At 41.9% G+C, this 24,340-nt stretch overlaps 1 protein-coding gene across 1 annotated transcript in view; it reads right to left on the bottom strand.

The window, feature by feature from the left end:
* Positions 1–1,535: 1,535 nt before the first annotated feature.
* The window catches only part of LOC125466017 (NACHT and WD repeat domain-containing protein 2), a 108,453-nt gene continuing 85,648 nt past the window's right edge, over positions 1,536–24,340 (bottom strand). Inside the window, exons 5-7 of the mRNA XM_048560144.2 lie at positions 20,067–20,211; positions 17,289–17,878; positions 1,536–6,403 (exon numbers count right to left, since the gene is read on the bottom strand). Of these exons, the coding sequence (XP_048416101.2) occupies positions 2,465–6,403; positions 17,289–17,878; positions 20,067–20,211 (4,674 nt within the window). The 3' untranslated portion in view covers positions 1,536–2,464. The remainder of the gene's footprint in view (positions 6,404–17,288; positions 17,879–20,066; positions 20,212–24,340) is intronic.

Raw genomic sequence — 24,340 nt, 5'->3', positions numbered from 1 at the left:
TCCTTGTGTCTGCATGGGTTTTCTTCAGGTGCTCCAGTTTCCTCCCACAGTCCAAAGATGTGCAGGTTAAGTGGATTGGCCATGCCAACTTGCCCATAGTGTTCAGGGATGTGTAGGCTTGGTGGATTAGCCATGGTAACTGCCTGGATAGGGCAAGGGGGAGGGGTGAGTCTGGGTGGAATGCTCTTCAGAGAGACAGTGTGGACTGGTTGGGCCGAACAGCCTGATTTCACACTGTAGGGATTCTATGATATGAATTGTGGAAAGGGCTGGCCAGTAGAAACCTTCCTACTCTGCTGACACCAGTAAGGACTGGAAGCTGTGTATTGTCAGCCCCAGTTTCCACCACCACTTTACCCCCAGGGTCATTAGACCCTTCAGTCCCACCTCCCTTATTTCCCCAGCACCTCCCCCCATCAAACTCGTCCTGCATAGTTGACACAGCAATGATTCTACACACGCAGTGGCCTTGGGATTAACATCCACCTAGCCTCAAAGATCTTCATGTGGTAGTTCCTTAATTTCATATTAATGCAAGACAGGCCCATTTTACATCTCTCTATCGACTTCAATAGGAATCAAAATTCAAAAATAAAAGTGGCGTAAGATATAAAATGGGACCTCGACTCGATCATCCATATTTTACCAATGCACAAGGTCCAGATTTAGCCCAGTAAGTGTGATACTGTAATGTCCTATAGCCCCTCCTGTTAATTTTTTGGGAAATCAGGAAGTATTTTCAGTACTTCTGGATGATTGCTTGTGTTGTATCAGCCATGTATAATTGTTGTCGGTGCTACTGTGCCACTGCCCAATACTATGACTGCACTTGTGAATGGTGCAGTGGAAGATACACTCTCCTCAACAATATCCTATTGTTATTCTAAATTTCTGTTGGCTTTAATAGAAAACTTTTCTAAATATGTTTTCATAATAACTCATCAAAATTAAGCCATGTAAAAGATCCAGATAATATAACAGAAAGTCTCCTTTACATGCTCCTTTCATACATATTCAGAATGGTCCCTGATTCAGAAATTGTAAGTTGTTTTCCAAGTATCTTTTTTAAAGGGCTATCCTTTCTTATTCAAGAAAACAATGAGCTTAAGTAATTGAATGATTAAAGCAATGTTCCACCAAGTGTATGAAATCATATGCAGCTCGGTTGGTACAGTGTTATAATTAATAAAACTGCCTTTCTTTCACTACTAGGTACATTGCATGCCACCTCAAAGGCAGAATCATATATCGCTGCAACTGGCTTAGAGTCAGCATATTTCTCAGGTGTATTAAGATAAGCATTTCGGAACACATGAGCGATAGTCTACAGCTTAACTGGAGGCACACAATAATTGCTGGGAAGTGTTCACAATAGCTTGCTGCTATGTGATCATAACTGCAGTGATTTGTACATTAGAACCACCATTTTTCTTAATATTTAGGGAGTTAAAACCCTCAACAGCTATGATGCAGCATAATGCACATTGCTGGAGAAAACATGAGGAAGTGCTACTTTAAAAAGTAAATAGATCTGAATGGTCAATAGATGTGGGGAATCTGCAAGGATCTGGCTGAATTTGTTAATTACTAAATTGTGGCTTATAGTTCAACTTTTCCACTTTTTGGCTAATGAAATAATTGTTTTATTTATGAGCCAAATTTCTGTGGAACAGTACACAGCATAAATTATACATGATTGTACCTTATCCAGAATGCATTTAGGAGTGATAAATAATAGCATTCCTAGGTTGTGAGAACTGATGTAATGCACTGTATTTTTCCACATACATATAACATCATTCACAGCATTTGACAGGTGACTGAGCTTGTACGTAAAAATTTATAATTTCTTTGTTAAAAAGGAATGAAATCCAAGAAGTCATCACCTTCATTAAATGACCCACTGTTCTTTCCATCTAATACCTGATTAGAAATCAATATGTTCTTTCATCTATTCTATCCACCTCCCATAGCATCTCTTCCTTGCTAAGAATTCAGATAAATATGAGATTGCGCTGTCCATTTAAAGCCCACCTAAAAATAAGTTATTTTGGCAAAATTTACAATGGAAATTTGAGCCTGAAGTAACATGGTTTAGTCGAAATTCCTTTAGAGACAATACATTAGTAAGTTAGTGGATGTTAAATGAATGAGCATGCTGAACTCCAACTAGAAGAACAAAAGCAAAAGTTGGGATTAGTCACAATAACATTCTGCGATGGAAGAAATAACTATACCACCTGAGATATTAGTCCCCTTGAAATTGCGAAAATCTATTTTTAAAAGTGACAGAACTGTTTATTCCTCAAGAAGCACAAAAGAAATAACTTTGAGTGACTTTCAAAATGGCACTCAGCATTATAAAACATTTTTTCTGTATAAGGGACTCTTTTTGCGCACACACACATGCGCGCGCACACACACACACACACACACACACACACACACACACACAAAACATGGCTTAGCTTTCTGCTGTAAAATTTTGACATTTGTAGTCCATCTGTAATGTCAAGCCTGTTTTGTCAGAGTAATGAGGTGACTTTTTGGTAGGCGCTGTCTCCAGTGTATCACTAGAATCGGACACTGTAATTGGACTATCCCTGGCAAAGACTTCAGAAGATTCTCTCCAAACGCAGTCTGCTGTGTACTTGCACATAAAATTTGCACGCTTAGGCCTGACTTGCTGAGACGTGTTGTTAAAAATCTGACGACTGTTTGAAGTGGCAATTTTAATTTTTAAGGCAGCATCAACGCGATCGACCACAGTGTAGGTCCCGATGCTGCCGTCATCAAAACCCACAATAATGTTAAGGTGTCGCTGTGACAAACTAAGAAAAGCAGGTGTCTTGTAAAGTGAGCATGCTCCAATATTTTTACCATCAGCCAACCTGACAACTATTAAAGTTGACACAGCCCCATTATCATTTTCTTCACCGTTGTTTCTGAAGCAAATGTACACCAGGTAACGACCATCACGCGATAATTTCTGACGCCAGATGATTCCAGTGGCAGGAACGAGGCGCAGTTTTCCATTGTGCAGATCCAGGATGTTAATGTTGTCATCACCTCGGGACAAAATTCCCAGTTTCCCATTGGGAGATATCTGAAAATCTTCCAGGTTTTTCAGGAAATTATTAGGGAGCTGCACACGTCTGCACACGGCTTCCTCCGTCACACTCCAAACAAACAGTGTTTCAGTGGAAGTAATAAAAACCACATAGTCTGGAGAATCAGGGATAAGCTTGAAATTTACAATAGTCGTGCCATCGTCACAGCAGAACTTCTTTGTGACACTTCCCGTCCACAAGCTTACAGCGAGCAGCTTATTTTTTGAAACACCAATTACAAATGTGTTAGGGTATGTGATAAATGCATTCCGCATGGGAACCAGAATATTGCAGACTTTGTGACCAGTGGACAGTCGCCATACTCTAGAGACTCCTTGGTTACACAGTGAAACTACAAACTGGTCGTTGTGTGTAATCAATAGTTGGGAGATCCGCTGCCCATTGATGCGAAAGATGTTGTCCCCAGTGACTGTGTTCCAGATATATTGGGTGCCTTTGTCGTCGGATGTGACCATCAGCTCTCCGGAGTATGTGAGAACACAGTTTTCCACGATGCCATCATGTTTAAACACAGCTTCAATGTATCCTGTGCTGAAGCTCCATTTATGAACAGATTCTGAACCATCTAATGTGTAGATCAGTTCACCTCTGCCTGGCAGGAGAAGACTTTGAATTGCTTTGCCTGTTTTGTCAATGTTTGAGATTGCTGTTATTATGTCAATATCCCAGACAGAAAGGACACCATTGGTTGTCAAAGACAGTAACAAATTGTGTAGATTCGACTTGACCAACTTTACAATGGGCCCTGAGATTTCCTGCAAACTTGCCATACACTGCCCAGTGTCTCTCCGCCACACAAGTATTGAAGACATATGTTCCATGGAAGCAATAATTGAATCACTGTTTTTGGAGAGGACTGCTGATATGAAGCGTTCATTTCGTTTTGCTTTGAACTTCTCAGCTACTTTCCAGATGTTAGTGTCCAACATTTCAATGCTGAAAGTCTTACATATAAGGATTGCACTTTGGTCTTCTGACAGCTCTAAACTCACTACTTCATTATCCTTTCCCCGACAGTCAAAGTCCTCAATAAGTTGAGGGTTAGTAATTTCATCAATATTCCAGACGGACAAACTGCCTTCATTATCAATCATGACCATTTCTTGAGCTGCAGCCAGGATGAGAAGAGATTTCACATACCCACCAGAAAACTCAGAGGTCACTGTTGAGAGCTTCTCACCACTTCCCAAGAGGAAAATGGTGGTTGTGTTCAGGTATTGCCCACAGAACGCATACACACCATCTGGAGAACATTGGACACAAGTCACTTCATACCAGCAATGGAACTGGTAGAGTGGCCAGCCATAAATTAAATCAATCACGTGCACATCTTTACTCCCCTGCAACCATGCGAGGGCATGGTTAATTGATAATGTGAAGCCATGAATGAAACTGTTACCCCCACCTGCAATACAATGTTTGGAGCCCTTAACTTCCACCTCTGATAACAGACATGAGTTATGATTGTCATATATCAACAATGTGTTTTTTGTTGTTGACACAACAAGGTACTTCTCATCATGACTAAGTTTCATCCCTAGCACGGCTGAGTTTGCAGTTGTAATCTGGCGCTGAATTTGCTGTGATTCCACATCCCAGGTGGTAATTGAACCATTTTCCAGTGCAGCAATGATCACACTGGGGCTTGATGTAGGCAGCACCTCAATCACATGGATATAGCTGGTAGTTAGTGGGAGTCTTTCAGGACTATAAGTCACATCCAAAGAGGAATGTAAAGGCACTATTGAGCAATACTTGGGGCCATCCTTATCACACTCTAAAAGAAGGTGTCTAAGCTTTGGCAAAGAGCTAACAACAGGTAGAAGTCTTTGTTGCAGCTCAGCAGACAGAGAACCTGGGTTCTTCACAACTTTCAACTTGATACCTCGCAGTGTTCTTCCCAGAAATTTCAGTTCTTTCTCCTGTGAATAATTGTAAGCAAGATCAATGTCAGAAAGGACTTTGTCAAGGTGGCCAATTTTGATCATGGTGTACAGCCAACTGAAATTCATAATGACACTGTACATCAGATCATCTGTCCTCCCACTTCTAGTGAGATGATGCAATAGTTCAGTACTTTTCCTATGATTCACAAAAAAGATATCGGGCTCTAATGAGTTGCACTGGAAGACCCATGGCTGCTCAGGGGCTTGCCTGTCAAATGTCTTTTCACCAATTTGTTTTTCATCACTAATGCTTTTATTGTTAATGTCCAGAGTTTGGTTGTGGCTTTGCTCAGGATGAAACAACCTTGGTCTACCACCAGCCCACACTCCTAAAAAGTAATCGGCCATGGTGCTGTGCATTTCATGTACTTCTTCCTCGTTCTGCAGGTATAGTTTCTGAGCAATCAGGTGAAGGTGCCGATTTGCCCACACTAGAAGTGTGACACTTCTCACCTGCCTCTCCACTAAGTAACCACGTAGCTCTTCTTTCAATCTTGAGATGAAATAACATGGTATCCGCAGTGGATTCTGAAGTTTAGTGCTTGCTGTGATTTCATTAAGAACATAATTGTCAAGTGAAAGGACATCTTCCAGCTCCATTTCACTCAGTCCAGTTTTGGACATTGTAATGAAGCCAAGTGCTCTTGAGACCAATCTAGGGCCACACTTATTTTCAAGGGACCAGAAAAGGTGCTCAATACTTTCGTGTACTGTCACACAAAGGGAAGTGTCATCGACATCCTTGTGTGATCTCCATTGCTTGACTTCGTGGTAAATGAGATTAACAAACATAGGCAGAGTGCATTTTGAGAGTGCTTCATTGACATAGATCTGCTGACCTGAAGTGACCTTTCTTTTCACTTGTAAAAGCTGATGTTTAAGAATTTGGCTGCACATCTTCCGGTCACGTTGAGGCAGTTCAATGTAATTGTCATTGTCCTGTATCAAGCACCTCAGTTTTTGTAGAATGCCATGCTTGTTTGGCAGAGTTGATAATATCACACGTACTGAACGAGGAAGTTGAATGGGGAGCCACCACAATTTGCGTGCCTCCTCACTATCTGAAAGCTGCTCGAGAGCATCAAAAATTAATACCAGTGGTCGATGAAATGAAGACTCATTCAGAAGGTTTATGAACAATTCCCTCAGGTCTTGTATTTTTTGAGGATAATTGTGTATGAGGCATCGATAGTTAATGGCTAGTTGTTCACAGAGACTTTGCAGCAGTGTTTTGAGCTCTGTACTTAACTCTGTTGTTCCCAAAAATCTCACCGTTACAACTGGTTCAGAATTGGGGCCCAGTTCTTCCTGAAGCCAAGAATAGGCCTGAAATATAAAATAACATTATATGTTTTTAACAAACATTTGGCAATATGTAAAGTCATTTAATGATTGTTCTCAAAACATGATGCTACTGGAATACATACATTAAGTCTGACTGAATTGCTAGATACAGATAAAAGCTCCATTAGTGTTAATCACAAACTAATTAACAGTTATCATCACTCTTTAAATTATAGATTATTATTCCAATCTGATTTAGTGCCAAGATATCAACAGAAATTACTATCTCTTCATTACCTCCTCTTCAAATGCACTCTCTCCAGGATGTACCGCATTTAAACTTCAAATGACTTGGAAAGACATTCTGAAATTTAGCCACTAATATCCACTATAACACCCATGGCTCCCACAGCTACCTGGACTATACACCCTCTCACTCTGCTTCCTGTAAAGACTCCATCCCATTCTCTCAGTTCCTCCATGTCCATCATATATGTTCAGATGAGGCCAACTTCAACAAGGGAGCCTCTGAAATGTCCGCCTTCTTCCTCAACCAAGGATTCCCCAGATCCATTGTCGACAGGGCCTTCAACTGGGTCCGACCCATCTCCCGCACTTCTGCCCTCACCCCCTTCTCGTCGCACCCACAACAGCGATAGGGTTCCCCTTGTCCTTACCTTCCATTCCACCAGCATCCACATCCAGAAGATCATCAGATGTCATTTCTGCCACCTGTAGCAAGATGCCACAACCAGACACACATTCCCCTCACCTTCCTTGTCCGCCTTCCTTCACCTCCAACACCACCCCCCTCCACTCCCACCTCCCCCCAAAACCCCCACAACAGCCCAATGGCACCTTCCCCTATAACCAGCGAAGGTGTAGCACCTGCCCATTTACCTCCTCCCTCCCCAGTATCCAAGGGCCCAAACATACCTTCCAGGTAAAGCAACACTTCACCTGCACTTCCCAAAATCTAGTCCACTGCATTCACTGCTCACAAAGTTGTCTCCTTTACACTGAGGAAACAAAGCATAGACTGGGTAACCATTTTGCAGAACATCTACGTTCTGCTCACAAAAGAAGACCCTGAGCTACATGGTGCCTGCCACTTTAACGCACCTCCCTGCTCCCTGGCCAACATCTCTGTCTCTGGTTTGCTGCAGTGTTCCAGCAAAGCTCAATGCAAGCTGGAAGAATAACACATTATTTTCTGCTTGGGGACTCGACAGCCCTCCGGACTCAATATCGAGTTCAATAGTTTTAGGGCCTAAACACTCCCATGTCCCAGCCCCCTAGCCCACACACTAGGCCTTGTTACCACATAGTCTGCCATTGCACGCCACCTATTGTTAGTCACTAACAGTCCCCATTAACAACTACTCACTCTCCCAGCCAGATCATTACCAACTCCTTGTTCATTGTACTGCTCTTCTCTCTTTTTGGGCTCTATCCTTTACTCACTTCCTCAACCCCTCCCTTTTTTCAGCATATAAACCAATGTTTTCCCAGCTACCATCAGTTCTGAGGAAGGGTCACTGGCCTTGAATCGTTAACTCTGATATTTTTCTTCACAGATGCTGCCAGACATGTCGAACTTTTCCAGTAATAAAGTTCCCGTGCAGTTCCCATCATCTCTGATAAAATTTTAACCTCACTGCAAAGCCTTTTCTAGGGATGCCTCACCTGAAGAAGTTACCCTCTTTCCTCCGGACAAACCTCAGGGAATCTCTCTCCCACTGCAACTCTCTTGTGGTCTCTTTGGCCTTGAAACTGCTCGACCATGTCCTGAAGCAAACCAGGTACCACAGCCACATCACCTTCCTCAGCACCTGCCTATGGAACCAGATCATCCCCAATGGACTACAGTCCACATTCAAGCCTTCCCAATTTGGCCCCAACTGTGATAATATCTACATCCAGAACATTGAAACCCTTCAGAAGCGTTTCTCCTTGCTACTCCTGAAACACACACTCGCAGCAATGCCTTTTCTGGCGAAGGGTCTAGGCCTGAAACGTCAGCTTTTGTGCTCCTAAGATGCGGCTTGGCCTGCTGTGTTCATCCAGCTCTACACTTTATTATCTCTGAGATTTTCCAGTAACTTCTATTTTTGTTCCTGATTTACAGCATCTGCAGTCTTTCGGTATTTATTCTGAAATTTTGAATTTTGTTTTACTTTTATGTTTTTAAAACTGAAGAAAAGGTCTCTGACAGATCAAAATTCTTTTGTGAAATGCAGAGTTTCCATAAGTGATTCTCTCATTCACTTAGAATGCTTTCTCCAACACAATCGTAATGACGTCCTCTTGAGCAACGCTACATAAGTTTTGACAGTAATCATTAACCAGCGTTTGGCAACCAATTCCTCACTTGTTTGCAAGCACATGGGTTTCTGATTTATCTCAATTTCCAAAATAAAAGGCCTATCAAAAGTTCTTGTGAAGAACAGTTCTTTGTGAACAAAAGAATCACATAGCTCGGTCCATAATTAATCTGCTTACAAGTTATTCAAAACATAATCTAACAATTACATAGAACATTACAGCACAGTACAGGCCCTTCGGCCCTTGATGTTGTGCCGACCTGTCATGCCAATCTGAAGCCCATCTAACCTACACTATTCCATGTACGTCCATATGCTTGTCCAATGATGACTTAAATATACTTAAAGTTGGCGAATCTACGACCGTTGCAGGCAAAGCGTTCCAAACCCTTACTACTCTGAGTAAAGAAACTACCTCTGACATCTGTCCTATATCTTTCACCCCTCAATTTAAAGCCATGCCCCATCATGCTCGCCGTCACCATCCTAGGAAAAAGGCTCTCCCTATCCACTCTATCTAACCCTCTGATTATTTTATATGTCTCAATTAAGTCACCTGTCACCTCTTCTTCTCTCTAACGAAAACAGCCTCAAGTCCCTCAGCCTTTCCTCGTAAGACCTTCCCTCCATACCAGGCAACATCCTAGTAAATCTCCTCTGCACCCTTTCCAAAGCTTCCACATCCTTCTTATAATGCGGTGACCAGAACTGTACGCAATACTCCAAGTGTGACCGCACCAGAGTTTTGTACAGCTGCAGCATAACCTCTTGGTTTCGGAACTCAATCCCTCATTAATAAAAGCTAAAACACCGTATGCCTTCTTAACAGCCTTGTCAACCTGGGTGGCAACTTTCAAGGATGAATTATAATGTCTTCTGTTCTTGCATGTGATATAATGACACTGCATAAAAAACATGGATGAAAATCCAGTGAAGTGAGTGTTATTGTGATGGAGCTCACCCACCATGACACTAAGCTGCAAATGGAATTATTACAACAGAACAACAATAGTACACAAATAAGAGACAGGTGTGGGGCAAAGAAATTGACACTTATTCCATTGTTAATTTTAAGGGAGAATGATCAAATTTTGTTGAATGAAGAGATTAAGAGTTTTGGGAAAAGGTGAATATGAAATTGAATTAAAAAACGGAATGACCTGATTAAATGGTGGGACCATGTCAAGTAGCTAAACGGTGTGCTCTTGACTATGTTCCTATCTTGAAAAATCCTGAGATCAAGGGAGAAAAACTGAAACAAAAGGTTGATTGAATCCTAAAACGAGTTGCTTCACAGTCCCCTTTATTAGATTGTACCAAGAAAATTAATGAGGTATTGAGTAAAATTAATAGTTCTCTGAAAAATGCCATTTTATCCAACCTCCTCAAAAACTTTCGCATTCAGAAAGCAAAACAATCCACAACGTGCTGCCAAATATCTTTCTTACTGTCATAGAGTCATACAGCATGGAAACAGAGAATTGGTATAACCAGTCCATGTCAAACATAACCACCAACTAAACTAATCCCACCTGCCTGCTTCTGGTCCCTATTCCTCTGAACTTTTCATATTCATGTGCTTATTCAAATGTCTTTTAAACGCTGTAATTGCACCTGCACCATCGCTTCCTCAGAAAGTTTATTCCACATGTGAACCACCCTCTGTGTATAAAGCAAAACAGCTCCTCAAGTCTGTTTTAAATCTCTCTCTTTTCACCTTAAAAATGTACCCCCAAGTCTTGAAATCCTCCATCCCAGGGGAAAATAAAACGACCACCATTACCCCTATCTATACCCCTCATTATTTCATAAACTTCATATTAGGTTGCTTTGCAATTTCCTTCGCTCGAGTGAAAGAAGTCCCAGCCTATCCAGCCTTTCTTTATAATGCAAATCTTCCATACCCTGCAATTGCCTGGTAAATATCTTCTGAACTCTCTCCAGCTTAGTAATATCCTTTCTATAGCTGGGTGATTAGAACTGGGCACAATGTTCCAGAAAAGGCAAAATTAATGCCCTGTACAGCGTCAACACGACTTCCCAACTCCCATACTCAAAGGACTGAGCAATGAAATCAAGCGTGCCAATCGTCCTTTTAGCCACCCTGTCTATATGTGACGCAAACTTCAAAGAATTATGTACCTGAACCCCTAGGTATCTCTGTTCTACAACACTATGCAAGGCCCTACCATTAGTTGTATAAGTTCCACACTTGTTTGTGTACCAAAGTGCAATACCTCGCATTTATCCAGATTGAACTCCATCTGCCATTTTTCAACCCATTGACCCATTTGATTAAGATCCCTTTGTAATCTTAGAAAACGTTTTTCACTGTCCACTATGTCACCAAATTTGTTGTCATTTGCAAACATACTGACCATGCCTTTTATAAGCTCATTCAAAACATTTATGTAAATGACAAACAAAAGATGACCTAGAACCAATCCCTGTGGAACACTGATGGTAATAGGCCTCCAGTCCGAAAATCAAACCCCACCACCACTCTGTCTCCTGTCGTTAAGCCAATTTTGTATCCAATTGGCAAACTCACACTGAAACCAATGTGATCTAACCTTACTAAATAGTCTACCATGTAAAACCTTTTTCTTTGAATTATAAACAAGCTTTGGAGGTATGGTTAGTAAGTTTGCAGATGACACCAAATTTGAGGTGTAGTGGGCAGCAAAGGAGGCTACCTCAGGGTACAATGAAATCTTGATCATCTGGGCCAATGGGCTGAGGACTGGCAGATGGAGTTTAATTTAGATAAATGTCAAGTGCTCCATTTTGGAAAGGCAAATCAGGCAAGACTTATACACTTAATGGTAAGGTTCCAGTGCTGCTGAGCAAAGTGATCTTGGAGTGCAGGTTCATAGTTCCTTGAAAGTAAAGTCACAGGTAGATAGGATAGTGCAGAAGGCATTTGGTATGCTTGCCTCAATGGTCAGTGCATTGAATATAGGAGTTGGGTGGTCATGTTGTGGCTGTACAGGATACAGGTTTGGCCACTTTTGGAATAGTGTGTGCAATTCTGATCTAGGAAAGATGTGTGAAACTTGAAAGGGTTCAGAAAAGATTTACAAGGATGTTGCCAGGGTTGAGGGTTTGGGCTATAGGGAGAGGCTGAATAGGCTGGGGCTATTTTCCTTGGAGCATCGGAGGCTGAGGGGTGCCCTACAGAAATTTATAAAATCATGAGGGGCATGGATAGGGTAAATAGATAAGGCTTTCTCCTTGACACAGGGGAGTCCAAAATTAGAGGCATAGGTTTAAGGTGAGAGGGGAAAGATTTAAAAGGCACCTAAGGGGAAACTTTTTCAAGCAGAGGGTGGTACATATATGGAACGAGTTGCCAGAGGAAGTGGTGGACGCTGGTACAATTACAACATTTGAAAGGCATTCGGATGGGCATCTGAATAGAAATGGTTTAGAAGGACATGGGCCAAATGCTGGTAAATGGGACTAGATTTATTTAGGATATCTGGTCAACCTGGATGAGTTGGACCTAATGGTCTGTTTCTGTGCCTTATAACAACTCTATGACTCTAAAATAATTGGGTGACTGGCAGTGGATATATACTTTTGAATTTGGATTTCTAGCAAGTGTAAAGAAGTAACAACATAGAACATAGAACAGAACAGCACAGGCCCTTCAGCCCATGATGTTGTGCCAACCTATTATCCTACTCTAAGATCAACCAAACCCGCATGCCCTTCATTTTACTATCATCCATGTGCCGATCCAAGAGTCACTTAAATGTCTCTAATGTATCTGATTCCACTGCCACCGCTGGCAGCCCATTCCACACACCCACCACTCTCTGTGTAAAAAACTTAGCTCTGACATCTCCCCAATATCTTCCTCCAATCACCTTAAAATTATTCCCCTCTAATAGTCATTTCTGCCCTGGGAAAAAGTCTCTGGCTGTCCACTCTATCCGTGCCTCTCGTCATCTTGCACACCTCTATCAAGTCACCTAGAAGTCACTTAGCTGTTTGAGGCACCTGCTTTCTAAATGTATTATCTCGTAATTAAAATCTCTAAGACAGAGTGAATCATCACTGACTGAACATAGATCCTTGGGACATGTGCAACACCATTAGAAAACCTATTGGCCTTTGGAATGCCACCAGCTGTAATGTCTGAGTCAGCTTTTATTGCAGTTTTTGTATAATATTTTATAATGTAACATTGCTTATCCTCAAGTACACCTATAGACAGTGTACAGATTGGACTACATGCAACTGTGCTAATTTATCTTCCTGAAAGATAATAAAATCTTTAGAATGCCTCATGATTGTTGACAGCAAAACAATAAATGTGTTGGAAAAACAATTGGTGTCCATGGTTACTAAAACTAAAAGATAACTTGAGGTGGAAACTATTGGAAAAATTCAGCAGGTCTAACAGCATTGGCAGAGAGAAACAAAAGTTAACATTAGGTCAATGACCTTTTACCAGTATTGGAAATGGTTAGAGACATAGCAGATTTTAAACAAGTACAGAGGCAGAGAAAGAGAAACGGTGACAAGAAAGAGGAATCGGTAGGTCTGTAATACAATGCAGGGCAAGATAGATTAAATGGCCAAAGTTATAACGACTGTCTTTTAATTTTTGTGTCTTTAGAAACTGTGGACCGTAATGAAAAAGAACTATTTTTACAAAACTGGGTTCATAATTTTGTGGCAAGGAATCTAATACCTATTGTGAACTCGTTTTTTGTGACTATGGGTTCCGTCAACATACAGGCAATTAGGAGCCATTGGTTCTCAGCTTCGATGGGTCTGGGTGGGATGTGATAGGTTTGGGTGAGATGTTCTGAGGGTCGGTGTGGACTTGTTGGGCCAAATGGCCTGTTTCCACACTGGTGGGATTCTATGAATAATGAGATGATTTCAGAGTGCGGGGCGTCATGGTGACTCAATGGTGAGCACTGCTGCCTCACGTTGCCTGGACTCAATTTCAGTCTTGGGTGACTGTCTGTGTGGAGTCTGCACATTCTCCCTGTGTTTGCGCGGGTTTCCTCTGGGTGCTCCAATTTCCTCCCACAGTCCAAAAATGTGCAGGCTTGGTGTAATGGCCATGCTAAATTGCCCATAGTGTTCAGGGATATGTGGATTATATGGATTACAGGGGGGTGGGGATGGGTCTGGGTGGGATGCTTTATGGATCAGTGTGGACTTGTTGGACCGAAGGGCCTGTTTCCACACTGTAGCCATTCTATGGACATCTAACTGAGCAGGGTGGATGTGGAAACAAGTTACAGAGACACAGATACCCAGAGAGAGTTTGGCACAGAAGGGCATGCTGTTGTTCTGTCTAGACGCTGCCTGACCTCTGCTCAGAGAAAAGAACTCAGTTTAACTTGAAGAAAACCAGTTACTCTTCCTGCAACAGTTGCAGTGAATGGTGACTTTTAAATAGGTAAATCTGAGACCTTTTCCAAGTGAATCAGTTGCTCTATACTTCTTATAACCCACAGGAAACTTCCAGAGAAAGACAACTTAAGGCCTGGCTAGTTGAAGTAGGATGGTCTCAACATCAGAACTGGGAAACAAAGACCCTGAGTTAACCTTCCAGTTGTTTTTCTACCTCTATCAATAATCTATTTTCTGTGTTTGTTTGTTTGTGTGAGTGTGTAAGGGGGAATTTATGAGGTGCTTAGAGTTTTGGTTACGAATGCTATGTGCCAATGGCTTTTATCTATTTACCTGGAGCTATAGTAAAATTACTTGCAACAAATAACAATCCGTGTTTCAAATAGAACCCTAATCTATGCTTTATATCAACCTTAGTTTGAAAGTCTGGTAAACCAGAATACAGTGCACACTTAAAAAAAATCACATTTGGTATGACTTTTCGAATAGCTCGATTTTTAGTGCACCACCTCAGTCGGTAGAAGCAAAGTAAAGAATAAAAAGATCTCATCTAGATTATGTGTAAGCAAGACAAACAGAAAATTATCAACAGCTGCCATTAATTCAAAAATCAGAAAGAAAGACAAAAACATTTGTTATGACTAGAAGTTACTGATGTCGATATTAAATCTAGACAGCTGCAACGTACCTGATCAAAAGATAAATTACTATTCCCCAAGCTTACATTGAGATGTGCCAGAGCACTTTCATGGTTCCCATACATTTTTCACTCTGACACTCTTCTTTCTGGCATCATATCCCCTACTAACATGGCACCATTTGCCAACTGGCACTTTCCTTGCCTGAATATTTCTTTTAAATTTGTTACATTTCTAAATGTTTCAAGGTCTGATAAAAGAATGATCAATGACTTGAAATGTTACAACTTAAACTGGCATGAATGTTCAGAGTTATGCATTTTTAAAAGAAAACAATGGCACAGATTTTCCCAAGGTCACAAAGTGTGGAGCTGGATGGACACAGCAGGCCAAGCAGTATCTCAGGAGCACAAAAGCTGACGTTTCGGGCCTAGACCCTTCATCAGAAAAGGGGGATGGGGAGAGGATTCTGAAATAAATAGGGAGAGAGGGGGAGGCAGATCAAAGATGGATAGAGGAGAATATAGGTGGAGAGGAGAGTATGGGTGGGGAGGTAGGGAGGGGATAGGTCAGTACGGGGAGGACGGACAGGTCAAGGGGGGGCGGGATGAGGTTAGTAGGTAGGAAATGGAGGTGCGGCTTGAGGTGGGAGGGGGGGATAGGTGAGAGAAAGAACAGGTTAGGGAGGCGGGGACAGGCTGGGCTGGTTTTGGGATGCAGTGGGGGGAGGGGAGATTGTGAAGCTGGTGAAGTCCACACTGATACCATTGGTCTGCTGGGTTCCCAAGCGGAATATGAGTTGCTGTTCCTGCAACCTACGGGTGGCATCATTATGGCACTGCAGGAGGCTCAGGATGGACATGTTGTCTAAGGAATGGGAGGGCGAGTTAAAATGGTTCGCGACTGGGAGGTGCAGTTGTTAATTGCGAACCGAGCGTGGGTGTTCTGCAAAGCGGTCCCCAAGCCTCCACTTGGTTTTCCCCAATGTAGAGGAAGCCACAACGGGTACAGCGGATGCAGTATACCACATTGGCGGATGTGCAGGTGAACATCTGCTTGATGTGGGAAGTCTGCTCTAAACTCCCCACCAACCCCACCACACCCGGCACTTTCCCCTGCAACCGCAGGAAGTGCTACACCTGCCCCCACACCTCCTCCCTCACCCCCATCTCAGGCCCCAAGATGACTTTCCACGTCAAGCAGAGGTTTACCTGCACATCTGCCAATGTGGTATACTGTATCCACTGTACCCATTGTGGTTTCCTCGACATTGGGGAAACCGAGCGGAGGCTTGGGGACCGCTTTGCTGAACACCTCTGCTCGGTTCGCAATAAACAACTGCACCTCCCAGTCGCGAACCGTTTTAATTCCCCCTCCCACTCCTTAGATGATATCTCCATCCTGGGCCTCCTGCAGTGCCACAACGATGCCACCTGAAGGTTGCAGGAACAGCAACTCATATTCCGCTTGGGAGCCCTGCAGCCCAATGGTATCAATGTGGATTTCACAAGCTTCAAAATCTCCCTTCCCCTCACTGCATCCCAAAACCAGCCCAGCTCGTCCCGGCCTCCCCAACCTGTTCTTCCTCTCACCTATCCCCTCCTCCCACCTCAAGCTGCACCTCCATTTCCTACCTACTAACCTCATCCCGCCCCCTTGACCTGTCCCCCCCCCCCCCGGACTGACCTATCCTCTCTCTACCTCCCCACCTATACTCTCCTCTCCTCCTATCTTCTCCTCTATCCATCTTCGGTCCACCTCTCCCTCGCTCCCTATTTATTTCAGAATCGTCTCCCCATTCCCCTTTTCTGATGAATGGTCTAGGTCCAAAACATCAGCTTTTGTGCTCCTAAGATGCTGCTTGGCCTGCTGTGTTCATTCAGCCTCACACTTTGTAACGTCAGATTCTCCAGCATCTGCAGTTCCCATTATCTCTTTTCCTAAGTTCAGACTGTTGTTTTTCCAGCGTAGTCAGGAGTTGTGCCTGGGGATGCTCTGGAACTCCCATTGTAGCAGACTCTGATGGACTGCGTCTGCAAATTGAAGTTTCCACTGGGCAGTTCGTCTATACTTGGGCCCTTCCACAAGTATCCATTTAAATCAAACATTTTGCAGGGTTTAGATTCAATTAATTAAACAAATACTCAGGACAAGTTAAGCAATAAAATACATAGTCTAACTCGTCAGTAACAATTCAACTGACTCCATACTTAGCTCACAAACCCTCAAATACTTATCCCATACATTCCGAGGCACACCTCCCCCAAACCACTCACATTCCCTGACACTGACCTGGCACCCACCTCTCTCTCCTAAGTCCTGGCTCCGTACCCATCATCCATTCTTCCCTCACTCTAGACCCAATACTCCTCTTCCCAATATAGATAAGTGAAAAAGATTTACACTACCCTGACCTGATTTAAAAGTGACAGGTGAACATGGAACCCATTTATGTTCAGTATCCAGGCAATTTCACTATTTATTTTCTCTCAAGCCGACATGGACTAACTGTGATTACATAAATGGATATTGATTGATTCAGTAAAACCATCAAATATTAAAAGCATTTTGATAAACTGCTTTTACCTGTTCTGCAACTTTTGCCAGTAGAAGTGTTTTGCCTGTGCATGGTCCACCATAGACAACAAGTGGAGTTGTATGTCCTGCTTTACAAGGCAGTATATACTTGTGTATGAGATTCAGAGCCTCACATTGGTACTGATAGAGAGACGAGTACATTTTACAAAGGGACAAGTGCTGCAGAACCTCATCATAAAGTGCATCTGTTTCAATATCAAAGTTTTGTTGAACTGTAGACTGGATAATGTCAATCATATCATCGTAGAATTGTTTACAAAGACCTTCAACGTAGTGATTCTCCACTTCCTCTGAATATCCAAGTTTCATATTGCAGTGGGTAATCGATGTGTATACTCTTAAGTTGGATGAGGCAACAATCATAGGAATGAACTCATCTCTGAGCTTCTCAAGCTTTTCATTTGCAACGGGGTCTCTTATAAGCTTTCCATTGACCTCGATGACATCTGTGTATCTGCTCATATCTGGGTTCTTAACGTGGCGGTCAATATGAGCAATTTTCCTGATGTAACACACGCACTTCCTTAGAAATGCTGGTGTTTGGTTTCCCAGGGCAAATTCAAACTCATCCTCGATTGCTTAAAATAAAAGAGTAGCCAATATCAATATCTTTTGAGTAAAGGGTTATAACAAGTTAATATATTTGTCAATGATGTACTTTACTAACATAATTTAAAGTCTCTTGCCCATAAATACCTTTAAGAGTTTGCAGAATGTCTTGGAACTATTGGTCACACACACTTAAACATAAAATCCTCTGCTAATATAAAATCACACCATAATCTGTCAGACTTTCTGATGTGAAACCATGACAGTGCAACACATTACAAGGAAGGAAACTAACTGATTAAACAAGTGGGAGAAATGTGACTCCAATACTCTGGTCAAGGGTTAACTGTGTTTATACCAGCATGAACAGAATGATTCACAAAATGTCAATTCCATCTTGACAAGTTTAATGTAGCCAAATGAACCCAGTGTGAGTGTGATTTTGTTTTTGAATTTGAATTTGAATGATTCATTGTCACTTGAATTTTACAGTGAATAGTACAATGAAATACAGTGAAAAGCTTCAACTGTCCCCACAATTTGGCGCCATTTTGAATAGTTTAAGAATAAAAAGAGTAAATAGATCTAACTGAAAGGGAGTCCATCTTCATTCTGCCACCTCTGCCATGAGTCCTGAGTCAGCTCACCCATGACACCTGCACAGCCACCTCTCCCTCCACTGTTTTTGCTGCTGTCTGTGCTGAGCCACTAATGTGGGAGTCACCACTCTATAGGCACCATCTCTTTTGCACTGGGTGCACCTCACCACTGCAGCCAAAGATTCCCACGCTGAACCCACACTCTGCCCTCAACCAGGAGTCCATGGCTCTGCTGCCATCTCGATGGTGCTAGCAGTCCCTTCTATGGGCCTACAGAAACCAGGCATCACTGGCTCCATGGCCAGGCCAGACTGCCGCCACATCAAGAGTCCCACTCCTGCCACCCTCCTCTGAAATGCCGCTTGGTCAGTGCTGCCAACTTGAAGAGTCCACTGCCGCTGCCTCCAACCCCTGGAGGAGCTTCGCCACTGCTAGTGCCGCCACCTCCAATGGCTGGGAAATGCCGTCTGCTGCCGCTTCTCTGCACACGGCTCAGTCTTGCTGCTGTCCAATGCCACCAACTAACACGTCAAAGAAAAGATATGCGCAAATCCACTGATGGAGGTGTCCACTGTCTTGTATCAGGATTCAGTTGGCTATTTCCTTGTTCCCGCATGTTCAACACCCTGCTATGGGCTTGGGAGGGTCAGAAGTATGTGCCAGTGTGATAAGCAAACATAACAATGAATCAGGGTGGAATGTGGAAAAGCCACAATAGTTTTGTCGTCAGTACCTAGATGTGGATATAGCAGCTTCACACAAGTAATCAAGGCAATTTTTGCTTACCTTTCCGACAGAGAACGGTAATTTTTTCCCCAAATATTTAAAAAAAAACAATAGGCTGCTAATCAGTGTGCTGTTGTGACTATCTAGTTCACGGTTCAAGTGTTTTAGTATATTTATTAGGAATTATAGGAGAACAGTCAAAAATGGGATAGATACAATTGAAACACCTTAACAGTGTTTTGTGCACTTAAAGATTATGATCACGCTGCTTTAAGACAGTAACAGCTAACAGATATGGAAATTAAAATGCTGGGCTTTAGTAATTGGCAGAACACTTACAACAAATGGCAGTTTACAAGGTTACCCATGCTTCTTTAGATCAGAAAAGAAGTGATTGAGCTATAAAAATAGCAGGCAGCTGACTTAGCTGGGAACGTGGCATTAGCTAAACTTGCAGTCATAGCAGTCCAGAGGGTGTTTGAAACAAAATAGGTTAAAAGCATTCAAAAGACACTAAGAGGTCAGATTAATCATTTAAGCCCAGGCTACATTGTCTTTGGTTTCAACCTATTTGGAGATATGTTTGCTGGGAGAAGAATTGTAGTTTGAAGGCAGGAGAGTGCTGAAGAAGCTGCCTTAGGCAGTGTAATTGTTGCTGTTAGCAGATTTCAGACAGTTTGGGCAAGATTGTGACAGTATCATGTTCATATTTGATAAATCAATGAAAGTCAACTTGTATATGCCTAAATGTTTGAGATAAATTCACCAATATTGCTCATTTAAGTTTTGTATTCTATAATGTATGTTCCTAATCTTAATAAAACTGCTTTCATCGTATCTTTCAAAAGCCTGTGTTTCGAAGTGACAATGAAAAGCGAACTAACATTCTTACCTGAGCAGAGATACTTCCTGGCCTTGCTACTATTCATTGTCCCTCGCTGCTGCAGTAAGGTTACAGCAGTTTTGAAAATGTTCTTGATCTCCTCTGATATTTTTGTCCATTTGTTGTCATTGGGAGAATTTACAGATGTATGTATCTATAGAACACAGAGTGAAAATATTACTTCTTTTATTTGTTCAAGGGATGTGTGCATTCATTGTCCATGCCCATTTTCCCTTTAGAAAGTTTTGATAGATCACTTCTTGAACTGCTGGTACAGAGAATCTGATCGGGAATTCCAAGATCTTGTAATGGATGATAAAAAAAAAATAAATTTCCAAGTCCGCATGCTATGTGATTCAGAGGGGAACCATGCCTGTGATGGCATTCAATACCCCTGATGTCCTTGTCTATCTAGATGGTAGAGATCCACAGGTTTGAGAGCTACTTATACAATGCAGCCACATTGCAACGGCGATGATCGGAATAAACATTTAAGTGACTGATTTAGTGCAAATTTTCCATTAATTTGTAAGAGTAGCCTGCGTTGTATTGGTTGATGCGTGAGTTGTGAGACATGCTTATCAGTAAGAGAGAAATTAAACTGTTGGAAAGCTTGACTAAGCTACTTACATGCATCTTCTTATGATTAATACAAAGTAATTAGTAATGACTAAATTTCACTCCTATAAAGTGAAAATTACCTTAAAATCAAAAAAGACTCTTAACATGGTGTCACAATGATATACGAAGCAGCATAGGGAGTCTGTTGTAACTTGTTTTATGTTCGTGACTGTGAAGAAATTTAATTTAAATGAAAGAATAAATTAACATTTTTAATAAAATAGGTTCTGCTACCTGTCAGTAGTTAAAATAGTACTTAATATACTACATTACATCATGTACTTGATTGTAATGTGTGGATCTCTGCTCTTCATTGTTTTGCATTCCAGTATAACCTAAGGAAGCTGGACCTTCCTATGAAGCTTGCCCAAAAGCTCTAATGTTGAAGAAGAACATTAAAAGTTAAGCATATGACTGAACTTAACAGAGTGATGACGCTGGTTATATTCATTGGGATGATGTTAAATAATCAGGATGGAGAAGAATTTCTGGACTGTGTTCCGTAGAACTCCCTTGTACTGTACAACAGAAGGAAGGTATTGTTGCATCTTGTGCCAGGGAATGAGATAGGCCAAGTGGACCATGTGTCTGGGTGGTAACACTTGACTAAGAGACTACTGCTGCAGGAAAGTGTAGAACAATATAAAGCAGAACATCAAAAGTGGCAAAGGAAAAAGAGAGGCAATGAAATGATGGGAGAGATTATAATGGAGCAATATGGTTAATGATCTTTAAGGAGGAGATGTATTAGGTACATTCCAACAAAAAACAGGAAAACGCACAACTAAATTCAGTTCAGGTCCTGAGTGAGAGTGGACTTGATAGACAATAGTTTTAGTTTTCCTTTTGTTTACTATAATGTTAGTCACCGAACATATTCACAAGAGGCTGCCAATCTGTTTTAACAAATGAACATGCAAAAAGAAAATACAAACTATTCTACACAATACAAAAACTATTTGAAATGGTCTTGTTAGAAATATCAGAAAGAGACATCCAATTTTATTATAGAAACGTAGAAACACAGAAGATAGGAGCAGGAGGAGGCTATTCAGTCTTTTGAGCCTGCACAGCTTTTCCTCACGCTCATGGCTGATCGTCCAACTCAATAGCCTAATCCTGCTTTCTCCCCATAACCTTTGATCCCATGGGCCCCAAGTGCTGTATCTAGTCACCTCTTGAACATCCTTCCTTCCTATTCCAGAATTAACTTCTGGGCAGGAAGATCCATGATTAATCTTGCATCCTGGCCATTAATTCAGGCTGTAAAATGGACAATTAAGGACTAGTTAAGGTCTTTGGCTCACGTCAGTGGGAAGCAGTATCCTAGATAGCTGTAACCATTCAGGCAGTTCGTCACTTTGGAAAAAGGGTGTTTGGCTGGGGGGCCCTTAGTCAAAGGAAATCAGTGCCTTATTGAAGGACTGGCCATCAGAAGCAGTTTCCCAATGTAAGCCACTCCCTTGCTCTTGCTTCCAAACATTGTACTCACCTTTCACTACGACCTCGGTCTGGAACTTCAGAGCTTAGATGCCTGGTTAGCGTGTAGCTCTGTGAATCTTCTCTGGAAGAAGCAATATGGGCCTCTCATCACGTCTTGAGCAAGTGATGACAGCCTACAGTGGGGAATAGGTCTGACTGACCTGCTCCATGGAGAATCAGTGTGACTCACTTGGCTGAAGGACATCCTTCAGTGGTGTGAATTATTCTACGACAAGCTACACGTCATCTACATCTTGTAATTCACAAACTGTAGCACAACCTACTTAAAACTATTAATAAATGTGGGTTAATGATCTGGCAGCTAATCTATTGTTTGCATCTCCAATATGCAAAGGGATTGAGAGAATTGGAAAGCAAAGAATTTAATACCAGCTTTTTCGAGATTCTCAAGATTATTTTAAGGAATTGAGTAGTTGGGTATGTGACAAAAAGTAGTTTGTTAAATAGCATAAAGGAAAGGGAGACAATGCTTAACTTTTATGCTGATGTATTTCTAAAATATTACACGAATACTAGGCAGTAAAAATGTCATTGATATTTTATACTTGCATCACTGTTTGATGCAAAAGTGTGCGTTATGAAATAGGATGTAAATTATAGCACTTGATAGATACATAGTCCAGAAACAGGACAAAGAGGAAGTGGAACTCAAGACAACAGTAAAATAGCACACAATTTGTATATTGAGAAATTATACAAACTACTTGAGGAAACGTTTGTTCTCATCATTACGTCAGTTGGAGATCTTCCATTCACAGTCTGATTAACAGGTTAAAGAGTTTATTGTTGTGCGGAGATGGTGGTACAGCAGTAATATTGCTGAACTAGTAATCCAGCAGCTCAAGCTGATACTCTGGGAACATGGGTTCAAATCCCACTTTGGCAGCTGGCACACCTTGAATTTAACAAATAAATCTGGAATTAAAAAGTTATCGTAATAATAGTGGCCACGAAACTATCACTGAGTGACTTAAAAGCCTCTCTGGTTTAATAATCTGCCATCCTTACCTGGTTTTGCCTTCATATGACCCCAAATCCATAGTAAATGTGATTGACTCCTAACTTTTGAAGTGGCAGTGCAAGCTACTCAGGTCCAGAACAATTAGGGATGGAGAACAAATGCTGGTGATGCCCAAACGCAGGAAAAGAAAAATGAGGATCAGCTGTACTTTATAAGAGGAGGTGCATTTTTGGGAATTTAAATATTTTTAATGGCTTTTCATGAATAAAAAGTCTTGTTTTTATGGTATATGCTTTAACAGATATTTAGACATTTTTTTCATCTTAAAATAGCTCGAGCGGTCTGAGTATGATGGATAATGGGTGAGCTGACTTGGTGGCTGTAATGCGTTGGCATGACGAAATACTCTTGACGCTGGAAATCTCAAATAAATGATAAAATCTGAAAAAAAAACAGGATTTGTGCAAAGAAACAGCGCTAACAATTCAGGCTGATGGCCTTTTATCAAAATTGTCAGGAGTTGCTGTTCATTTGGCGTAAAACAATAAGAGCCATGGGAGTAGATAGGGGCATGGGCTTGCATGGAGGGAGGAGGGGCCATTGGAAGTGGGCTGGGCACATGGCCTTATCAGTTGGCATTGGTGGGGCATGGAGATTGAAGGGTGGTGAAAGTTGACAGGAGTGAAGACTATTTTTAACACAGCAGCTGGGACAAGGTCCTGGAGGACTGAGGAGAACCAGCCCAGTTTGATAGCTGCAGCTTTGGTGCTGCCTCTTCTCTTCATCTGGGGGCAAGTAGACCCAACTGCATTCCACAACCAACCTTTCCAGAGACAAGATCCTTGCCATTGGTATGGAGATGTTCTGACTCTTGCTACCCAATTCAGGAGCAAAAATCAGGGACAAAGATTTGCGATGGTAGACAGACACCTGCCTAAGGATTAATTTAATCTTTACTGTGTTATTTGCAGGATCGCTGACTGGACAAGTATTTATTACCCATCCCTAGTTGCCCTTGAGAAGGTGGTGGCGAGCTGCCTCCTTAAACTGCTGTTGTCCATTGCTGTGGGTTGACCCGCAATGTGCTTAGTGAGTGAATCCCAGGATTTTGACAGAGCGGCAGTGAAGAAACAGCAATAGATTTCAAGTCAGTGTGATGAGTGGCTTGAACGGTCAAATCCAAGAACTCATAGGTTGC

The sequence above is a fragment of the Stegostoma tigrinum genome, chromosome 1 (assembly GCF_030684315.1).
Source record: "Stegostoma tigrinum isolate sSteTig4 chromosome 1, sSteTig4.hap1, whole genome shotgun sequence".
NCBI classification, from domain to species: domain Eukaryota; kingdom Metazoa; phylum Chordata; class Chondrichthyes; order Orectolobiformes; family Stegostomatidae; genus Stegostoma; species Stegostoma tigrinum.
Note: the sequence above shows the minus strand (reverse complement) of the source record. Positions and strands in the feature narration are given on the sequence as shown.